This window comes from Suncus etruscus, chromosome 8, assembly GCF_024139225.1.
Source record: "Suncus etruscus isolate mSunEtr1 chromosome 8, mSunEtr1.pri.cur, whole genome shotgun sequence".
In the NCBI taxonomy this organism is placed as follows: domain Eukaryota; kingdom Metazoa; phylum Chordata; class Mammalia; order Eulipotyphla; family Soricidae; genus Suncus; species Suncus etruscus.
In genome coordinates this window covers 13,461,198-13,478,804 of record NC_064855.1, presented here as the reverse complement: position 1 = coordinate 13,478,804, position 17,607 = coordinate 13,461,198, and the positions used below count along the sequence as shown (strand labels likewise).

At 50.4% G+C, this 17,607-nt stretch overlaps 1 protein-coding gene across 1 annotated transcript in view; it reads left to right on the top strand.

The window, feature by feature from the left end:
• TECTA (tectorin alpha) overlaps positions 1-16,364 on the top strand; it is a 60,885-nt gene extending 44,521 nt beyond the window's left edge. Inside the window, 12 exon segments of the mRNA XM_049777912.1 lie at positions 2,629-3,012; positions 4,534-4,827; positions 5,109-5,116; positions 6,540-6,820; positions 8,225-8,335; positions 9,064-9,266; positions 10,155-10,318; positions 10,688-10,936; positions 14,616-14,778; positions 14,966-15,053; positions 15,198-15,314; positions 16,264-16,364. Coding sequence (XP_049633869.1) covers positions 2,629-3,012; positions 4,534-4,827; positions 5,109-5,116; positions 6,540-6,820; positions 8,225-8,335; positions 9,064-9,266; positions 10,155-10,318; positions 10,688-10,936; positions 14,616-14,778; positions 14,966-15,053; positions 15,198-15,314; positions 16,264-16,364 — 2,163 coding nt within the window.
• The last annotated feature ends 1,243 nt before the right edge of the window (positions 16,365-17,607 follow it).

Sequence of the window (17,607 nt, the reverse complement as noted above, 5' to 3'; positions counted from 1 at the left end):
GACAGAGGGAGAAATAATCAGTCCTGATCTTGGAGATGGTGGAACTGGGCACAGATCTGAAAAGGAAACATTTGATGGATGCCCCATGTCTCAGTGACATGGGGCCCCTGTCCTTTCTGTTTCCCAGGGCCCTGGGGATTATGACAATGATGTCAGCCCCAGGGTTGCTGTGCAAATCCTTCCCCTGGTACTCATAGAACTGGATGCTGCCTCACTGAGTGATCCAGCAGTGCCACTGTGTGATCATTATTCTTTGGAGAACATTCTGGAGACTCCAGAGCAGGGGTGGCGAACAAGTTCAACACTAAGAGCCAAAATTTTAAACTGTGAGAGCCAGAGAGCCACACCACGCAGTGACCTGCCAAAACAGACAAACACTCACACAAAAGCATAGAATTTTAACAATAATCTATTAAACACATATTACATTTGGCCATTTTGAGTGAGGGTAAAAACCCTGTAGTGATGGTGAGGTTATGCTGCGTCCTCCATACTCAGAACTAATGGCAAGATATGACCCAACATGCGACACACGAGTCCCCCCACTCGCTGGCCCGTGCAGTTGTTTCCGAGGGATGGGAGATGGGACTACGCGCTCAGAGATCTCTCCTCAGAGGTCCCTCCTCAGAAGCAGCATAACAAGATCCAAACTTGGCAAAGAGCCACAGTATACAAAAGAATGATAAGAGGCAAAGAGCCGCATTCATTTTAGCCAGGAGCCGAATGCGGCTCAAGAGCTGCGTGTTCGCCACCCCTGCTCTGGAGCATGTTAGTGTAATGACACAGAGCAAAGCGCTTGGAACACGGGGCAGCTACGTTATTATCCACTCCCTGCAGCAAGTTGGTCAGCCTCTCTCTGAAGCTGTGAATTCCCAGCACAAATAAGCCCGTCCCAGTTCAAACTAGCCTAGATGTTTGTTTCTAGAACACGTCTAGCCCTTGAGGGGCAGGCCCAGTTGTCGAGCCAGGTAGGGAAAAGGAGGTGGAGGAGCCAGCCAGGCACCCCGATCTTCTCTCCGATTTTAGGTGAAGGTCTGTTCTGTGCCCCCTAATGTCTGACACTTATCAGAAGGGATGGACCAGTTGCTCCGTTATCCTGCAAAGAAACTGAGGCTGAAGTGGATTTGTGAGGCTCCAGGTACCTTGAGTATGATTAAGTCTGTGAGAGAGGGAGATGGTCCCAGAAATGACCATCTCCCCTTTAAGGACTCGGGCACTTCCTAGAGGTATCTTCAAGTTGAAGAAGCTTGCCCTGGAAAATCTCTCTTCACTCTGGATAAGTTTCTCCTATGAGAGAACAAGGCAATGAGTGACCAGACAGGGCCGTGTCCTCTGCCTAGCATAAAGAGGATAGAATAGGGGTGTCATCTCCGAGACTGATGTGCCCACAGTTCCAGATCAAACCCCATCGCACCTGGTGGAGCTGTCTCTGGAAGAGCAGAACCCTGTTTTTGTAGAGGGTTTTTTTTTTTTGTTGTTGTTGTTGTTTGTTTGTTTGTTTGAGGGTGCTATACCCAGCAGTGCCTCAGGGCTGCTCCCGTAGGTGTGGGGGATGGAGCCGCCTCAGCCTGTTGCATGCTTGCTTCACTTTTCGGGGAGCTCAAGCCTAGTTCCCCAGAATAGCAGCAGCAGCAGCAGCTACTAACACATCCTGAAGCCAGGTCTGTGCTGGGACAGAGCTGGGACTAACCTCTGAGCTTCCCTTCCACAGGAAGTTCCCCATGGCTCACTCCAGGGTCCAGAAAGTAGAGTGTCAGGTGGAGGGAGACACTGTATAAAAGAAGCAGAGTAGAAAGAGACGAGGAATGTTCTGGGAGCCATGGGGAAGGTGGGGCTCAGGACATAGCATCCCAGGAGCTGGTCTTTGCCCTGATGCAGAGGTTCCAGGCTGGTCTGATAGTTCTTTATATATATATATATATATATATATATATATATATATATATATATATATATATATATATATATATATATATATATATATATATATATATATAATTTTTATTTCGTTCATATTGGCTTACATATCTTTCACAATAGTATTTTAGGTACATATTAACATTGAATCAGGGGAATTCCCACCACCAAGTTTGTCCTCCCTCCACCCCATTCCCATCCAGCATCCCATATCCCCCACCCTCACCCCCAGGGCTGCCAGGACAAGTGGTCCCCTCTGTGTCTAGCTTACTACTTAGTGATCATATATCTATTTGGTCCTGGTACCCTCCCTTATTTCCCCCTGTATTTGAGAGGCGGGACTAGATAGTTCAAGTTATGTGGTTTTGTTTGAAGAAAAGAAAAGCAAAAAAAGTGGGGTAACAATCAAATAAGCCGAAAATGGGCATAGTTCTTCTAGATTAGCTCTCAACCTGAGTTTGAGAGAGGACAGGAAAAAGGGAATTGAAACACCACAACAATACAAAAAGAGATATAGTTCTTATAGTTAATCCCGAAACGAGCTGGAATGATTCCCTCACAGGCCATCTTCCTCTTGCCTTGGTTCTCCGGGAGCCACATGCACATGCTGGCTGTGATGGGCACTGCCCAGATGCAGAGGCCCCGAGCCCCCAGAGCATACCCCTGGCTTCCCTTGCCGACTTCATGCCCATCCACCCGCCTCTCTTGCAGCCCAAGCAGCTCTTCTGGAACAGCGACTGCACCCGCCGCTGCCGCTGCTTCCGTCGCAACCTGATCCAGTGCGACCCTCGACAGTGCAAGTCTGACGAGGAATGTGCCCTGCGCAATGGGCTGCGGGGCTGCTTTGCCACCCGGTCCTCCTACTGCCTGGCAGCGGGTGGCGGTGTGTTCCGCACCTTCGACGGTGCCTTCCTGCGCTTCCCAGCCAACTGTGCCTTTGTGCTGTCCACCATTTGCCAGAAGCTGCCTGACATCTCCTTTCAGCTCATCATCAACTTTGACAAGTGGTCCTCGCCCAACCTCACCGTCATCTCGCCCATCTACTTCTACATCAATGAGGAACAGATTCTCATCAGTGACCGAAACACCGTCAAGGTGATTTTGTGCACCGAAAGCCCTTCAAGTCAGGCCAGGAGTGCCCCCCACTTCCACTGGCCTTTCAGGCCCTGCCTTGAGCTACCCCAGCCAGCCCAGGGACAGTGGCATCAGAGATGCTGATAGCACATATAGGAATAATGGGAGAGTCAAGTCCGCATTTGCTCAATATTCTTTCCCCCCCCAAAGCCTCTTGAAATCTATTTCCAAGAGTCTCAGTTACTCTTGGCTCTACCCACCTGTGCCAAGACCCCCCATCTGTTTTTCTTTCTAAACCACCCATAATTAAAAATCTGAGGGTACACCCTAGTGTCCAAGCATGCCACAATAAGCTCCCCAATGACAGAAAACAGGTGGCAGAATGTGGAAAATTTTAAGGTTTCTTTTTTTGGTGGGTCCTCCAGCTGAATTTATTTGGGGGAGCACACAAGACCCACTTCTGGCAAGCTCTCAGCTGACTGGGGGTGTACTTTAGTGTGAATATCCCAGATTGGGGTGCTGTTCAGGCCCTGCAGTGCTGGGGGTCACCCAGTAATATCTGGGGTTCTTTAGGGTCATATCTGGTGATGTTTGGGTAACCGGGAATTCAAGGGGGAATCAGCAACTTGCCTAACCCCTGCATGCTTTGACCTGAGTTTGCGTGTACAGGAATTCTCCTGTGCCACCTCCATACTCAAGTCGGCCCTCAGGGGTGCCATCTCCCTTCCTTGCTCTTCCCAGCTGGTGCCAGGGGTCTGTAAACTACTCAGTGGCCAGCATGGGGCATAAGATGGGCAGCATTTAGCAGCTCTGAGGGAGGAGTCCAGGTTTTCGTATCATTGTTCTCCTCAGTGAAAGTATGATTTATTCTTTTTGCCAATCAGCCCACATAGATGAGACTGGGTTGAGAATACAGTTCAGAACACTATGGGGGGCAGGTGAGAAGGTGGCCCTTAGGCCCTAAGCCTGACCTGGGTGCTGGGTGAAACCCCACAGTTACACTTATCCAAGTGGGCTGCAGTTTGTATTTCTAGAAGTTACCAGAACTCTGGCATGAGGGAAGTCCAATTCATTTTACAAAATGGGGAATATCTGTCATCTTCTAGCTTACAGGCTAAAAAACAGACATGGGAAACACTGAACCTATAAGGGGTTGGTCGGGAACTCTGACTGGAACAGTAGAAAGGAGAAATCCATTCCTGTGAAATTGAACCCCAGAACATTTGTTACAACCTCTCAGCCTGGCAGTACATTTAACTTCTCGGCCAGGGGCCAGTTGTATCCACCAGCCTCACCCAGTAGGCGGTGCTTTGGACACCTTCTCTTTGCTCTTTAGTTCTAGGCCGTGGGCAAAAAGAGCTTTAGAGGGTCCCAGCCAGGCTCCTTGGATTCTTCGGTGTCCCCCAACCACTTTCCTGCCACCAGGACAGAGCCAAGAGCGCCTGGGACCAGGTGGCTACCAAGCCTCTGCCCCTGCTCTGGCCCTTTCTACATGGTAGCCAGCCCTACCTTGAGCGTGACCACTCATCCTTCCTTGGACAGGTAAACGGTACCCAGGTGAACATCCCATTTGTGACGGGCTTGGCCACTCGGATCTACAGCAGTGAGGGTTTCCTAGTGATCGACACCAGCCCCGACATCCAGATCCACTATAACGGCTACAACGTCATCAAGATCAGCATCAGCGAGCGGCTGCAGAACAAGGTATGCGGCCTGTGTGGCAACTTCAACGGGGATCTCACTGATGACTACGTGACCCTGCGGGGGAAACCAGTGGTGAGCAGCGTGGTGCTGGCCCAGAGCTGGAAGACCAATGGCATGCAAAAGAGGTGAGTCGTCCTTGCTCTTCCTCTCTGTGGGGGCAGAGCCAGAGACCTTGGGGATGGCTAAGGAGGTGGTGTGCATGCCTTTGAGCACTGGTAAGGCCCTAAACTCCAGCCCAGAGCCACCACACATGTGCAAGACTGCAGTTTTCCAGCCCCCAGCTTAAAAAACAAAAACAAAAGAGCAGGGCCAGATCTCATTGGAGTCCTTATGATTCCTATATCAGAGGCCTGAGCTGAAGCGCTATAGTGAAATGGCTGGATTTCTTCATCAATTGGCTTAGCAGAGGGCAGTCCCCAGTGTTAGGACACCAAAGCCATGACTAAGTTCTTAGCAGGCCCCTGACAGTTTTTGTGGGCTCTGACTCGAGAGAAGAGTTCACTCACTGTGTCTCACCTGAGTTCGACTCACCTTTCTGCAGAGGCTCAGCTGGGCCCGCACAGGTAGGAGTGGATAGGAGCCCAGGAAGCCTTTTAAATTCGACCTCACCAAGGCAGCTCATAGGTCAGAGAAAGAGCGAGCCAAAGAACCTTTCCAAAGGTACTTGCTGTTGCACTTGGCTGACCCGGGTTTGACCTCCAGCTTTCCTGTGGTCCCCCCTCACCGAGCATTGCCAGAGGTGATTCCTAAGCACAGAGCCAGGAGCAACCCGAATGCTGCCAGGTTTGGCCCCCCCAAAAATCCCAAAGGGGCTTGATGGGCCCCGCCAGGAGGCTGAATTAGGTGTCTGTTTCTGGATCAATGTGGAGCTTCTCACCTTTTTAAAGGAGGCCAGGTAGCAATACTCAGGGTTCCCTCTGGCAGTGCTCAAGGGGCCAGAGGCAGTACCAGGGATGGAACTGGAATTGGCTGTGTGCAGGTCCAGTGCCTTCCCTGCTCTCCTAACCCCTGGTTCCATTCTGGCATCTCTGCTTAGCCAGTGGCTCTATTCAATGAATTCCAATCTGTCGCACATCAGTTAAACACCCCCAGGTTGATGCACAGCCCTGGACTCTCTGATCTTCCCCTGATTTAGACTCTCAGGAAGAAGGGAAGGGACCCAGAGCAGTGGGGGCCTCAGCTCTCTCCTCATCAGACCTCCTTCTTCCCTTGAAGTGGGACGAGGGCAGGAGTTCACCCCAGGACACATTACAGAACTCTGAATTTGGTGCTCTCTGCAAGATCACTTGGCTCTACAGAGAGACAGACAACTTTGGATGCTATTATGGGGCTTCCAGGACCAGGAAACTTCTAGTCCATATTTCCTCCCCTATTTCCCTAGCCATCTCAGCTGCACCCCAGTTTTCTTGTGGGATTTCCACTTTTAGTCTCTGACACACTGGAACTTGTCTGGGCTTCTGACCTTCCTGTCATCTTTGATTCTACCAACTCTCTCTCACCAGTATGGTCACAGACAAAGGACAGTTCTTCAGTATTAACCCCTAGTGGTGATGTTCCTATCATTGTTGGGTTTGGGTTATTCTGCCAATACCTGCCAATAGCCATCAGTGATAGCCATAGCCAGACCAGCACATGGGCTGTCAATCCCTCCATATGTTGTGCTCTCTGTGAACCCAGTGATAACACAGAAACTCTCACTGTGCTGGTTATTGCTGACTTATGTTGGCCAGTGATACCCTGCTCCTGATGTGGGGCTCAGTGTCCTCCACCCTCATGTCTGTTCAGCCCTGGTTGTGGCCTCCTGTCCCATGGCCCTCTAGCACTGACCCATCCCTCTCTTGCAGCTGCAACGAGCTACAGTTCTCGCAGTACGCGGCCACGTGTGACAATGTGCATGTCCAGCGCATGCAGGGTGATGGCTACTGCCTGAAGCTTACCGACATGAAGGGCTTCTTCCAGCCCTGCTACGGCCTGCTTGACCCGCTGCCCTTTTATGAGTCATGCTACCTGGATGGCTGCTACAACCACAAGAAGTTCCAGCTCTGCGGCTCTTTGGCCGCCTATGGAGAGTCATGCCGCTCCTTCGGCATCCTCAGCACTGAGTGGATTGATAAGGAGAACTGCTGTAAGCACCAGCCTCCTCTGGAGTGGTGTGTGTGCATGCCTGCCTGCCTGCCTGGGCTGACCCATTCCCAGTGGCCTGTGGTCCCGGGTCAAGGTCATAGGAGCTAAAGAAGGATGCTGAACTCCTGACTGACCTCAGTTCCCAGACCTGGCTGTCCATTAGCCCTTTACCATACATACAATCATGACAGGTACCTGAGTGGAGATGAGCCATCCCCATTGGGAAAAGCTCATGATGGGTGAGTGTAGATGGGAGCTGCAGTCTGCCTGGCTTGAAAGGAAGCAATGCTCGATTTATTCAGTATGCATCCATGCACTAAACTCATTAAGAAACATAGAGCAGGATTTGTGCATGTATGCATTTTGGTTTTGGGAGGCTGCAACAGGTCATCCTAAAGGCTTACTCCTGGCTCTGCACTCAGGAATCTATTCTTGTGGCACTTGGAGGACCATATGAGGCAGCCACATATAAGTCAAGCAACCTACCCACTATCTCTATGGCCCCCCTTTTTGGGGGAAGGGGATCATAACTGGTGCTGCTCAGAGTTACTCTTGCTCTGCATTCAAGGATCACTCTGGTGAGCTCAGGGGGCCATAGGAGATCCTGGGAATGGAACCAGGTCAGCTACATGCACAGCAAATGCCTTCCCCACCTTACTATCACTTTGACCCTGACTCTGGGATTCTTTCCTAAGAGAGTCACTTTGGAGAGAACATCCTTGGATCCATTTTTCTATTTTCTTATTTCTTACAGCATTGTGTGAATGCTGTAAATTGAACATAATGCACCTGCACCTGTCTTGTACTTTGTTTCTAGGGCCTTACCCAGTAGTGCTCAAGTGTTTCCTGGATCTGCACTTAGAAATTACTCCTGGCATGCTTGGGGGACCATACTGGATGCCCAGGAATAAATCTTGGTGTACAAGGCAAATGTCCTTCCCATTGTGCTAATGCAGATACCTTGAGTGCAAAGCCAGGAGTAACCCAAATTTCAGGTGTGGCTCAAAAGCCTCCCCAGACCCCAAATTTATGCCCCTTTTTTAAAAAATTGGAGCCACATCCAGTCATGCTTAGTGACCATGCTAACCAGGCCACCCTCATGCAAAGCATGTATGTGTTCCAGCTCCCTGATTTCCACTTGACAAATAGCATTAAGTAGAGTGCCAGGAAGCTAGGAAAGTGATCTAAGACTTTGCCAGAGAAATCTGAGGGTCCAGTTTGGGTGTGTGCTGTTAGCGAGGGTCAGTAGTGAGTTTTTTGCAGTAGTGCGTTTGTGATAGCCCCTCTCCACCTGCCTCTGCACATCTGAAGTGTGAGCTGTGTGAGTGCAAGTAGAGGAAGGACATGCCCACACTGGGCACCGGTTGGAAAGTCACTTGTGCGCCTGCCGTGTTTTCCCTTTTAGCAGGAGTGGTCGAGGACCCCTGCGTGGGGGCGGACTGTCCCAACCGAACGTGTGGGCTGGATGACGGCGGCGAGCTGTGTGGCTGCATTGAGCCACCACCCTATGCCAACAGTGAGTGCTGAGTGGTGGGCAAGGCACAGGGACCTCTGCTAGGGAGACCCTCCTAGGGCCTGGTGGTGCCCCAGCGCGGCACCCAGCTTCTCTCCCCAGTGGAGGTGCTCATATGCATGATCAGCTACAGATCCCAACTGAGCTCAAGGGGAAGTCAGCAGCTTCCATGAAACCATGAAAGACTTGGGCTAGACATGGTTGTCCTGGATTTATGTGTGCCCCATTCTATGTGGCCCCATATGACTCCTTGGTCCTATTCCCATCCCTACCAGGGAGTAGTACCCTGTGATGTGAGCCTGCAAGGATGCAGGTTTTCCCTGGGCCCACCCAATGTCCCCCTCTCCGACTCAGCAGAAACAACACCCCAAGACTTCCCTAGTGTGTGTCTCTGCATTCCCAGAGAAGGACATGGGGTACATCATTTGCCCCAAGGCTCCTCTGAGCAGCTCTCTGCAGTCTTCTGAACCAGGTTTGAGGGCTGCCTGGTCTGGTACTTCTCTGCTTCCTATGAGGCAGGACCCATCTCTAATTTGCAGAAAGGTGTGGGTTTATGCTTGTTCGCTTTTTGCAAAGCTCCTCTCCAGGCCCAGACTATGACTTTGGAGGAATTCATCAACCTGCCAGGCTCACCGGGCATCCCTGTGGTGTGACATTCACAAGGGCATGGTGTTCCCTCCCATCCCCTGCTCACTACCCTTCCACTACTCTTCCTGCTCCTGTCCCCGCAGACTCCCACGACATCATAGATGCAGAGGTGACATGCAAGGCAGCACAGATGGAAGTATCCATCTCTAAGTGCAAACTCTTCCAGCTGGGCTTTGAGCGTGAGGGCGTGCGGGTCAACGACAGGCAGTGCTCAGGCATTGAGGGCGAGGACTTCATCTCCTTCCAGATCAACAACACCAAAGGCAACTGTGGCAACATCGTGCAGGTGAGGGGGCAAGCGCTGGGCACTCTGAGTCAGCCCAGGATGGTCTGCTCAGGAGCAGATATTTGCCTTGCAACTGTAAGAGCCAGGGTTTGAGCCCTGGCACTTGATGCCTTCCTAGTTGTTGGTTGAGCCACAAGAGCACACATGACATCTGTCCAGTGCCTGAGGCTCAGTGACATAAGTTGTCACCTCTCTTGTGCTTCTGGTTTCCTTCATTTTTTTTTTTTTTTTTTGGTTTTTGGGCCACATCTAGTAGTGCTCAGGGGTTACTCCTGGCAGGCTCTGAGGGATCCTATAGGATGCTGGGGATCAAACCTGGGTCAGTTGCATGCAAGGCAAAAGCACCCCATCTCCTGCTGTGCTAATGCTCTGACCTCCTGGTTTTCTTTTTTTTTTTTTTTCAGCAGGGTTCAGGTTCTTGAGGTTCTTGAAATCAATGTCTCTCTGATTTCAACCAGAGGCCCAGTATCAGTGCAGATGATCCAAAGCATTTTTCTTCTATTCATGCCTGTGCTCTCAGTACATCCCAGTAACCAGGTCAGAGGTGTGAGCCAGATGGTGCAGAGGATCAGATTAGGGTCCCCTGAGCCTTCTCCCTGGCCCCACTTCCGCTGTCTTTGGCCTGTAGGAGGAGTCAGAAGAGGGAACTTGCCTGGCTCGGTTTGTTCACCAGGCCAGGATTGGTCGTGATTGTGGAGTAAGTGGAAAAAGATTTCTCTTACTCAGTGTTGCAAGGCTTCGTGCTGTGCCGGGCTCGGGTGAGAGTGTGGGACTGACACAGGGCCATCCTGTTTCGCCCTGGCAAATGCTGCTGGGAGTCCGGGAGGCAACAAGCTCCCCTCCAGCCACGCGCAGGCCATGTTTTCCTGACCTGCCTTTGCTCTGCAGTCCAATGGCACCCACATCATGTACAAAAACACCATCTGGATCGAAAGTGCCAACAACACGGGCAACATCATCACCAGGGACCGGACAATCAATGTGGAGTTTTCATGCGCTTATGAGCTAGACATCAAGATTTCCCTGGACTCTGTTGTGAAGCCAATGCTGAGGTATGTAATGGCTCTTGGGCATGGTGCACGGCTCTGCTCACCTTCCTGCCTTCCTTCCCCTGACAGCGAAGGTGGCACAGTCAAAGCCGCCAGCTTCTTCTGTCTTTGAAGCACCAGGGGAAAAGAAATTTGTCTATTTTGTGGAACCTGAAGTGCCCTTAGCACAGCACGTTCTGTTGTGATGGAAAATGTTCCCTAATCCAACTACGTCCCATGTGGTGCCCGAACGAGAGGGCAGGGTGAAGGGGCTGAAATTTTCAGTTTGTTTTAGTGTGGTCAGTGGGCAGCGGGTTGGCCAGCCTTAGAGTGGTGGTTATTGGGGAGAAATGGAAGCACCAGAGCCACCCCTCATCCTTTCTTCCCTCTCAGTGTCATCAACCTCACGGTGCCAACCCAGGAGGGCAGCTTCACCACCAAGATGGCCCTGTACAAAAACGCCTCGTACAAGCACCCTTACCGCCAGGGTGAGGTGGTACTCACCACCCGGGATGTGCTGTACGTGGGGGTGTTCGTGGTGGGGGCCGACTCCACGCATCTCATCCTCACGCTTAACAAGTGCTATGCCACCCCATCCCGAGACAGCAATGACAAGCTCCGCTACTTCATCATCGAAGGCGGGTGAGTGAGTCTACCAATGACACCTTGTTTAGAGTCACATGGCAGTGGGGTGGTCCCCAAGTGTGCAGCTTCCACAGGACATGGCTGTTTCTCCACTCCTTTTTTTTTTTTTTTTTGGTTTTTGGGCCGCACCCAGTAACGCTCAGGGGTTACCCCTGGCTATGTGCTCAGAAGTTGCTCCTGGCTTGGGGGACCATATGGGACACCGGGGGATCGAACCACGGTCCGTCCAAGGCTAGTGCAGGCAAGGCAGGCACCTTACCTTTAGCGCCACCGCCCGGCCCCTGTTTCTCCACTCCTAGGGATATACCCTAGGAACACAAATAAACAATTCAAAATTCCCTTTCTTACGCCTATATTCATTGCAGTGCTATTTACAATAGCCAGACTCTGGAAAAAACCAAGATGCCCTTCAACAGATGAGTGGCTAAAGAAACTGTGGTACATATATACAATGAAATATTATGCAGCCATCAGGAGAGATGAAGTCATGAAATTTTCCTATATTTGGATGTACATTTGGAATTTATTATGCTAAGTGAAATAAGTCAAAGGGAGAAAGATAGACACAGAATAGTCTCATTCATCTATGGGTTTTAAGAAAAATTAAAGACATTATGGTAATAATTCCCAGAGACAATAGAGATGAGGGCTGGAAGGATCAGCTCACAATATGAAGCTCACCACAAAGAGTGGTGAGTGCAGTTAGAGAAATAACTACACTGACAACTATGGTGACAATGTGAATGAGTGAGAGAAGTAGAATGCCTGTCTTGAATACAGGCAGGGTGGGGAAGGAGGAAAATTGGGGGTATGGGTGATGGGAATGTTGTAGTGGTGAAGGGGGGCATTCTTTATATGACTGAAATCCAACTACAATCATATCTGTAGTAGGGGTGCTTAAATAAAAATATTTTTTAGGGGCCGGTGAGGTGGCGCTAGAGGTAAGGTGTCTGCCTTGCAAGCACTAGCCAAGGAAGGACCGCGACCACGGTTCGATCCCCCGGAGTCCCATATGGTACCCCCAGCCAGGGGCAATTTCTGAGCACTTAGCCAGGAGTAACCCCTGAGCATCAAATGGGTGTGGCCAAAAAACCAAAAACAATATATATATATAATTTTTTTTTTTACAAAGTCACTTCAATAGAAAAAAAAAGTGGTTATCTGTCCTGCCCTCCGATGTTTTGGTTTGTGGAAGAGCCTAGCACTGCCTCTACTATGTTGAAAATGATTTTATTTTGGCTTTTGAGCCATACTCTGATGGACTCCGGCCCAGGTTGGCCACGTGCAAGGCAAGCACCCTTCCCACTATACTAGTCGTCTGGCTCTGACGTTGAAAATTATATAAAAAACAGAGCCAGAGCAATAGCACAGTGGGTATGGCATTTGTCTTGCACGTGGCCCAAAACCAAACAACAACAAAACACAAAAACCAGCTCTGTCAAACAATATTTCTTTTTAGTAGTTTTATTGCCTACATCATTTATATACACTAGCATGTACTTGCTTTAAAGTTCAATGATTTTTTTCCCCTAAAATGTACAGAGGAATGCAGTCATTGCTATGATCTAATGTGGGCATATTTCTATCACCCCTGCCCAATAATTCTTAAGGCCAATGATGATTTTAATCTAAATTATTTTCCTGTGATAAGTGGTGGGTGTAATTCAAATCACCAGATTTAAAAAAAAAAAAAAGCATCTCAAGGTGACAGAATCAAAGCACAAGAAGAGAGGAGATTCGGGAGCAGCCTTTTGGGGAGATGGGGTATCATGCTGTTCAAACCCTTCGGTCTGGTTGGTTGCCAGCCAGCCTGGATTTCCTGGCATAGTGTGAGCACAAGAGGAAACAGTGTCACCCATCACCAACCTTGACTCATCTGGGGGTATAACCATTGTGAGCAGGCATCAGTGGGCACTGGGTCCCTGGGACACAAAGCACAGTGTTGAGACCTGTTACAGAGGGAGAAGGGGGACAGTTTCAGATTCCAGTTTCAAGCCTACAGAGCCACTGCCATTCTCCTTTCCTCACAAGCTTCCTGGTGCCAGGGAAGAGGGTGGGAAAGGGTGGTTCTGTTTCAGAGCCTCCTAGAGACCACAACCTTGAAGACTAATTACAGAACCTAATAGGTGTGGGAATACCTAGCGAAGGAGAATGGCCTGTTTTCATTTTCCTTATCACTCAGCTAGTTAATCCCTGGGCTTGGTGCAGGACACAGTGGAAAAGTCGCCCCTTTATCTCATGCGCCAGAGAAATGCAGGGCTAGATCACAGACTGCCTCACCCGCAGAAGATCCTGTAGATCAGTGGCTTGGAAAGCTTGGTCCCAGCCATCCTTGTCTCCAATTTTCACTGTTTTAATCTTGTGGGGAGACTTTCCCGGCAGGGGCTGAAGGAAGAACAGACTGTCCGGCAAGTTGTTATAAGACAAACCCAAGCCTAGGAAGGGACAGGAGGAGAAACAAGCCTGGGGACATTATGAGAAGAAACATACAAAGACAACAGAAATGGGGAGTGTAGGGGCTGGAGTGATAGCATGTTGTATATGTAAATATTTTAGGGGATTACTATGTTACTCACCCTACCCTGATTGGTGATTGTGCCCTACCCTAGGGTGTCACCTGGCATTCTGCCCCCACCCTAGGGTAGTACCTGATTCTGCTTCCACAATTGGTTGGTATCTGATCCCACCAGTGGGTGGTACCTGATTCTGGGGGATAAAAACAAGGGTCTGTGGAAGGCCGGGGCTTTTTTGCTGGAACTGAGGCTGAGTCTTTGGACTTCAGTCTTGTCCACCGAATAAAGCTAAATATTTCCATAAGCCTGTCAGCTAGACAGGGTGGCAGACGCGTGCTCCGAGCTGGAAGAGAAAGGCCTCATCCTCCATCCCTCTATCAGTCAACCTCTTCAGGGACTGACTTGCAACAATAGCACAGCAGTAGAGTGTTTGCCTTGCATGTGGCTAAGCTAGGATAGACCCAGATTTGATCCCTGGCATCCCATATGGTCCCCTGAGTCTGTCAGGAGGAGCAATTTCTGAGCGCAGAGCCAGGAGTAGCCCCCTGAGCACCACTAGGTGTGCCCGCCCCCCCAAATGGGGTGTGTACAGTAGGTAGTGAGCACCGTGGAAATAAGCAGTCTGGACAACAACTGGGGTAGGAGAGAGAAGGGGAGAAAGAAGAAACAAAATACACACAAAAAGTTTCTACCATAGAGGGAGGCTCAGGGTAGAGATGGGTGTAAGAACTTTCTATGACCAAAACTCAACCATAAACTTTTTTGCTTTGTTTTGTTTTGTTGTCACACCCAGCAATGCTCAGGGGTTACTCCTGGCTCTGCTCAGAAATCACCCCCTGGCAGGCTCGGGGGACCATATGGCATGTCAGGAATCAAACCCAGGTCTGCCCCGGGTCAGCTATGTGTAAGACAAAATCTCTACCATGGTACTATCTCTCCGGCCCCTCAACTTTTAACTGCCTCATGGTGAAAACACACAAAGCAGTGGCAACCTGTGGAGATGGCAGGTCACTGCGTTTTCAGCTGTGCAGCGATGTTCCTTCCAGGTGTGATTTGACGCTTTCAGAGCAGGCGGCCCGGATCCCACACTGACAGACAAAGGTGTCTGACTGATGCCAGCTTCCCAGGAAGGTGCCACAGCTTTCCTGTCCTCTCCCCGACAGGTGTCAGAACATCAAAGACAACACTATCGGCATCGAGGAGAACGGGGTGTCCCTGACCTGCCGCTTTCATGTCACCGTCTTCAAGTTCATCGGGGACTATGACGAGGTGCACCTGCATTGCGCCGTGTCACTGTGTGACTCGGAGAAGCACTCCTGTAAGATCGTGAGTGAACTGCCACCCCATCTTGCCCTGCCCGTGTGGGGTTCTCTACAGCTGCAGGAGCAGGCCACAAAGCCATTTAAAAGCCTCATGTGGAGAATCCGCTTTGTTCTGCCGAGCAGGAAGCACGACCCAGCAATGGTAGAGTGTATAAACACCCTTGTGACTTGTGACGCTCTGTGTCTTTCAGAATTGCCCTCAGAACTCCAGGATGGCCCCGGATTATGCCAAAGAACCTAAAGAACAGATCATTTCCGTGGGACCCATTAGAAGAAAGAGTATGTGTGTTCCCTGAGTCGTGGGTGCTACGCTCAGTGTGATGGTAGGGGAGGATGGTGCACTCTGGTTTCTCCCTGGCTGCTGGAAGCTGGGGTGCTGGGCCCTTTGCTGGATGGGATCTGACCCCCCCCCACTCCTCCCAGGGCTGGACTGGTGTGAGGACAACGGTGGCTGTGAACAGATCTGCACGAGTCGGGTGGACGGGCCTCTGTGCAGCTGTGTGACCGGGGCACTGCAGGCCGATGGCCGAAGCTGCAGAGGTGCAACCCCCTGGGAGAGTGGGGTGGGTGGGTGGCAGTCACCTTCTGTCTGCTTGGTTAGAGGAGGCAGCTTTTGGGATGGTGGGTGGGACTGAGTCATTGGCTTCTGAAGAGGTGGCAGTAAGGAACCAAATAAGTTGGGAACCTCTGATCTAAATGATGCTGTTTTGGGGGCAATCCCTGGCGATGATCAGGGGACCATATGGCATGCTGGATATTGAACCCAGCTGGGCCATGTGCAAGGCAAGCGGCCTCCCCTCTAGAGTGTCTCTCCAGCCATTGGCCTTCCTAGTGTTTCTAAGCCTGCAGCAACATCTCAGATAGGCAGAGCTCAGCTGGTCTGAGACTGTTGTATAAATATAAAATATAGAACGCTGGGGCTGAAGAGATAGTATGGAGGTAGGGCATTTGCCTTGTATGCAGAAGGATGGTGGTTCAAATCCCAGCATCCCCATATAGTCCCCCAAGCCTGCCAGGAGTGATTTCTGAGTGTAGAGCCAGGAAGAACCCCTGAGTGCTGCTGGGTGTGACCCAAAACCCAAAAATAAATAAAATATGGAGTCCTAGGTTGGGGTGTGAGGCCTTTCTTGGCATGGCGGGTCTGAAGGTTGCAAGATAATGGCAGAGAGATTCACAAGCAGTCAGATGAAGTTTCAGGAGATAGCCAGCTTTAGTACACGGCCCTAACTGCCATGTGCATTTCTCCACATGGCTTCTAAGCTAAGCTTTTCATGCAGCCTCTTTCCTGCTGTCCTCTGTGATCCCTTGCTGCCTTTCCTCTCCTCCTTTCCCCTCCAGATAAACTTTATTCCCAACCGAAGACCCCTCCCAGCTGTGGGTGGTCTGACCATCCAGGTGATATTAGTATATATAATGGAGGGAGGAGTAACATAAGGCAAGCAGTCTGGAATGTTCTTTCCCTCTTAAGGCTCTTCTTCTCCCTCCACAGCCTCTAACTCCTCCACTGAACTCCAAATGTGGACATTGCTCCTCCTCATGACCCAGATCTCATTATGGCATTTTGTCTATAAACCTGGCTCGACCTCCTAACCGACTGCAGGCAGCACGAAAGTACCGTCGTCACCTCCCTCTGAGTCCATAGGATAAAGGTGTGTGTACCCTTTGCTCCCAGCATCTGTGGGTCCCACTGCCTGCCTCACACAACTGGAGGGACCTACGGGCTGCTGAGAGCCTATGTGGGAGGCATAGAGCTTGCCCTCAAACCTCCAAAAACTTGGGCTCAAGCAGAAACAGACGTTCCTGGGTGGCGGTGGCCCCAGATTGAGAAACAGCCATTTCCTGTGTGGACATGTCCGAACGGGACCTTCGGTTGCTCCCGCTGTCTCTCAGTTCCCATCGTGGCCTGCAGCCCTGCCATGGTGCTGGCCCTGTGTGCAGACTTGGGGGCGCCTAGAGCCTTGGGCTCAGCCCCTTCTCTTTTTATAAAATCAACTAAATAATTTTTCACGTGTTTTATGCTTCAATAAATGTTGTGTTCAAGTATTCTTACTGCCTGGACTCATTCTTGATATCAAGCTTGGCCCCGCTGTGGTGGCAGGAAGCAGTTTTGTCATTACTACCAGCCCATGACACAGCCCGATCACCTCCTGGTCTAAAGGGACAAAGTACCTCCTGTGGTGCATTTGGAAGATGTTTGGAATTTGTGCGTTTCTCTGGGAACTCTGAGAAACTGACCCCCATTACATTGTGGGAGGGGCAACTGCTGTCAGTGCCTACCTACCCAGGGATGCCAAATGTAGTGACCTGCAACTGCAACCCCAGCAGTCCAAGAAAGATTGAGGGCTAGAGTGCCAGGAAGAAGTGGAGGTGTGTAGCTCTGGGGTTTGAAAGAGAGAAGAAAGCAAATTGCATCTTGCTGATGCAATTTATATATTAAACTTGACCTAGCTGTTGGGCAGGCCTGCCCCCCCCTCAACTGCTAGGCTTTTACTTTTTTATACGTAGGGCAGTTAAAGGGGGGTGTCTCAGTCCAACTGCCATTGGGGGGGATGTCAATCTCCCTTAAAGGTACACTGAGTAATTTCTTTAATTACATCAATCTGCCACAACAGGGGACACTGCCCTACAGGCAGAAAGCAAGATGGATACAAAAAAGCACAAAACTATCCTGGAATAAGGAGTCAAGTGTTAGCACAGCCCATAGGTGTTAGCTTTGCACATAGCCAAAACTGGGTTCAATCCCCAGTATTCCTTATAGTCCCTCGAGCCTTCCAGGAGTGATTTCTGAGCACAGAGCTAGGAATAATCCCTGAGCACTGTTGGGTATGCCCCC